At 56.1% G+C, this 4,306-nt stretch overlaps 1 protein-coding gene across 1 annotated transcript in view; it reads left to right on the top strand.

Moving 5' to 3' along the window:
* The window catches only part of MUC2 (mucin 2, oligomeric mucus/gel-forming), a 53,579-nt gene that overhangs the window by 47,950 nt on the left and 1,323 nt on the right, over positions 1-4,306 (top strand). Inside the window, exons 41-46 of the mRNA XM_027860202.1 lie at positions 846-950; positions 1,756-1,796; positions 2,014-2,136; positions 2,846-2,941; positions 3,185-3,313; positions 3,737-3,776. Of these exons, the coding sequence (XP_027716003.1) occupies positions 846-950; positions 1,756-1,796; positions 2,014-2,136; positions 2,846-2,941; positions 3,185-3,313; positions 3,737-3,776 (534 nt within the window). The remainder of the gene's footprint in view (positions 1-845; positions 951-1,755; positions 1,797-2,013; positions 2,137-2,845; positions 2,942-3,184; positions 3,314-3,736; positions 3,777-4,306) is intronic.

Here is a 4,306-nt window from a genome sequence, read left to right on the forward strand (position 1 = left end):
AGGTCCTAGGGAGCTTGCTGAGGGTCTGGGGATGGACAGTAACTCCCCCCCCCCCCCCCAGGGTCTGGATCCCTCCCCTGGGGCCTGGGGAGCTTACCACATGTACCTCACCCTGGGGATGTGCTCGGCTTCCTCGAACCCTTCCTGTGGAGTGGATAGCCAGAGCACTGCCCTTGATAGAAAGCATGTTTTGCAAACCAGCCCTCAGAAGTAGCTGTAACACAAATCTTCATCCCTATTTTATGGAGAAGGACGGTAAACATCAGAAGTGAAAGACTGTCAGAGTCAGAACTTGAGCCCAGGTCCCCTGGCGCCTTACTCTGGGGCTCCCGGTAGCAGGATGCCCTGTTCACCATGGCACGCTAAAAAGCACAGGGTCCTGTGAACACACATGTGACTTCCCTTTAGGTGCCATTTCTCAGAGCCCTGCTCTCACAGGGCATGACCTCTAGAAACACCTGACTGAGCTGAGCACAGGAAAGAGCTGCCAAGAGGGGAGGGACTGTGAGGGCTGGTGGACCTCTTGGCATGGAGCCCCATTCGAAGCCAAATGAGGCAATGCCTTCTACCTCTTAAGGTTGTCAGCTCCATGCCCATTGGATCCCCAATGCCAAGGGGCTTGCCCCAACCCTGGGGTGAGCCAGAGGCTCTGCTCAGGGCTGGTCCAGCCTCAGTGGCTCTGTCTGGGCAGATGAGGTTAGGCATCCTTGTTCTGTGGCAGTGCTGGGCGTAAGGTTGGAGAGGGTGGGCACCCTGACATGGAGGAGCCCTTGAGGCGGGGCTCCCTGCTCCTTCCTGCCAGGGCCATTTCCACCTTTCTCCTGAATTTCTTTCTGCCCTCACAGAATGCAATTCGAGCCTATGCCAAACTGAGCTGCCCGTGTGCTCTGTGGGATTCGAGCTAAAGACGCAGCTTGTCCCTGGCAAGTGCTGCCCTGTCCACTCTTGTGGTAAGTCTTCCTCACCAGGACCTGCTGGAGGCAGAATAGGGGAGAGAGGACCCCGTCTCTGCTGCTTTCCAGCTGTACTGGCTATACCAGTTGCTCGAGAGATGCTGAGCAAGGCAGCCTTGCCTCTGCTCCCGGGGGACCTCTGGCGAAGGATCGGGCAGGTGCTGGGGCCATTCTGGCTCAGGGACTTGAGATGATGACATCTGTGGAGGGACATGGCCACTGTTGAGATCTAATGACAGAAGGCCACTGAGGGTAGGCAGAATTGGTGGGCCCAGTGACCCATCTCCCTCCCCACTTTACAACAGTCGGACAACATTTAATGTATTTCAATACAACAAGCATTTCTCCAGGCCCTGGCTAGGTACTGGTGACCTGGAGACAAAAACCCAACAAGGTCTGCCCCTAGGGAGGGTCCCTGCCCCATTGATAGAGCCGGGGAGCGGCTGGGGCAGAGGAGAGATCCAGGCCAAGTGCTCCGGGTAGAGTCTGGTCGTTGTAGACCTCAGGGCCGACAGGCCGCCCTGGTCCAATGGTTTGGAGATGGAAGGAACTGGAAGCAGTTTGACCACCAGTCTCCCCGAGTCATCAGTATCTACCCCATTTGGGGTTGGAGGTGCTGGAGGGCACTGTCGAATGCCCGTGAATGGGGAGCTCAGGAAACAGAAACCTGGCACCAGTTCCTTCTAGACTTGACTTGGAGTATTATTAGCTAAGAGGAAGGGGGGTCGCGGTGGGCTGGAACCCATCAACCAAGCACTGCGAACAATGTGTTCTGACAAGCTCTTTTCCTTCCTTCCTCTAGAGCCCAAGGGTGTTTGTGTCCTGGGCCAGGCTGAATACAAGGTGAGCTCTCCAGTATCCCTGGCCATGGACAGGGCAGGCCACCTCAGGTGGGGAAGCAGGGTGCACAGGGGGGTGGGGCTGGGAGCCCCAGCTCAGCCGAGAGGCAAGTTCCCCTTCAGCCCTGACTGTGCGCTTGAGGGGGCTAGACATGGTATCAGTGGGGGTGTGGCTCACAGCTCCCTCTCCCCCTCCCCCTCTTTACTTCTTTCCCTCACAGCCAGGATCTCCAGTGTACTCTGACAAATGCAGAGAATGTATTTGTACTGAGATGGTCAATGCCTCCACTCACCTGAATATCATTTCCTGCAGCCACGTGCCCTGCAACATCTCTTGCAAACCTGTGAGTGTCAGCAGCCGGGGGTGGGTGGGGGGCTTCCTGCCAAGCCAGGGGTTTCCTGACCTGTGCTGGTGCTCCTCCCAAGCCCCTGGACCTTTTCTGCCAGGGAAGCAGACCTGGCATTGTGCTTTTCTCTGCTTTTCCGGCGCCCTGTGTTTCTCTGGGAACAATTTCTGTATTTGACTTAGGACATCCAACCTTGAGCCCGGACGTGGGGGTCTGAGCTCACTGGGCCATCCACAAATGTTAAGCCAGTTTCTTCCCTTGGACTTCATTTCCTGACTAGTTTTCTACCCCCTCCCTCCTCCCAGCTTTTCATGTGTGAAAGCCTATGTGTTCCAAATCTAACTTTGAGCCTGGGCTCCGGGTTCATTGCCCTCCAGCCTGGGTTGTTAGTACAGTACAAAGACTGTGGAATGGAAGTTTCAGCCTGAGATTTGATTTCAATCTCAGTTCTGATTCTTTCTACCTGTGTAAGTCCAGGCAAGGCATTCCGTATCTCTGAGCCTCGGTTTCCTCATCTGTAAAATGGGGAGGATAGTACCTGTACCTCTTACCTCACAGACCTTACTGGATAAATCAGAGCTCCTTTTTCCTCAAGCCTGGGAATGCGAGAGAGGAGAGTAACTGGACTTGGAGGGGGACCTGTGCCTGTTACATTGCCCATGGGTTGTGGGCCAGATCCCCATGCTCTGTGTTGGGCCTTTCCTAGGGGTTTGAACCTGTGAAAGTGCCAGACCAGTGCTGTCCCACGTGCAAGCAGACCCAGTGTGTGATGTACCAGACTGGCAGCCTCATGCTTCTCCAGGTCAGTATGGACCCCCCCAGGACCCATTATCACGGGCTTGGCAAATGTGCAGCAAAGCTCTAGGTGGAAGGGAATGTGAACAAAGCTGGCAGCCAGACTGAATCTCTTCCCTAACCCCCTCTCCTCCCCTCCCCCTTCCCTCTGTCCCTCCCCTTCCCCTCCCCTCTGTCTCTTTCCTCCTCTCCTCTCTGATCCTCCCCTCCCCTCTATCGTTTCCTCCTCCTCTCCTTTCTGCCCATACAGCCTGGTGAGATGAAGAGTGACCCTCAGGACAACTGCACCATCTACAGCTGCATGAAGCTTCAAGACCAGCTCATCTCGTCTGTCTCAAACATCACTTGTCCTGACCTGGACTTGGGATCCTGCCAGCCTGTGAGTGCCCCTGGCCCCAGGCCCAGCTGCCCCCTTCCGCAGAGCTCCCTTTCCAAGTGCTGAGGTAGGAAGGGAGGTAGAGCACTGGCTGCTCGCGGGGGCTCAGACCCTCCCTTGCCTTGGCTGGGGATGCTCGAGGGAGGACCCGGTCTAGGCGGATGAGAACCTGACCTTCCGGCTGCTCTGGTCACTTCCTGGGTGAACCATCACAGAATCTCGGCATCAGAAGGGACCTCTGTCTTCCAGGGCCAAGCAGAAGGAGCCTCATTCTTCCTTTACACCACTCGGCTCCCAGGTTCCCCTCCAGGGGAAAGACCCCCTGCTCCTTCAAAGGACCCCCCAGACCCCTTAAGGCATAGAAGTGGGAACTCTGTTCTTGGCTCTTCGGGGGTGTCATGTATGATTTCTTACCTTCTTTCCTAGGGCACGATTAAGCTGAAGCCTAACGGTTGTTGTAAGACATGTGAGTACCCAGCTCCTGCTGGTGTGAAGGAGCCTGCCTGCCCACCAGTCTGGTTGGCCAGCTCGGACTTGGGCACAAGTGGACAAAACTTCCGTTCTGAGAGGGGGTGGGGGGTGCAGGGGAAAGAGCTGCCTGCTCATCTGCCAGACTGAGATGGGGGCGGAGTTGGGCCAGGTGCAAGTTGGAGGAGGTGTGGACAGGCCCAGGACAGGAGGGGGATGGGTACCCCTCTGTCCTTCTGTGGGTCAGATGAGTCTCTCACCCTTGGAAGCAGCCACCTCCTATTACTTCCTTCCTCCCTTCCTTCCTCCCTTCCTTCCTTCCTTCCTTCCTTCCTTCCTTCCTTCCTTCCTTCCTTCCTTCCTTCCTTTCTTCCTTCTTCCCTCCTTCCCTTCCTTCCTCCCTCTCTCCCTCTCTCCCTTCCTTCCTTCCTTCCTTTCTTCCTTCTTCCCTCCTTCCCTTCCTTCCTCCCTCTCTCCCTCTCTTCCTTCCTTCCTTCCTTCCTTCCTTCCTTCCTTCCTTCCTTCCTT

This window comes from Vombatus ursinus, unplaced genomic scaffold (assembly GCF_900497805.2).
Source record: "Vombatus ursinus unplaced genomic scaffold, bare-nosed wombat genome assembly UNPS02014176.1, whole genome shotgun sequence".
NCBI classification, from domain to species: domain Eukaryota; kingdom Metazoa; phylum Chordata; class Mammalia; order Diprotodontia; family Vombatidae; genus Vombatus; species Vombatus ursinus.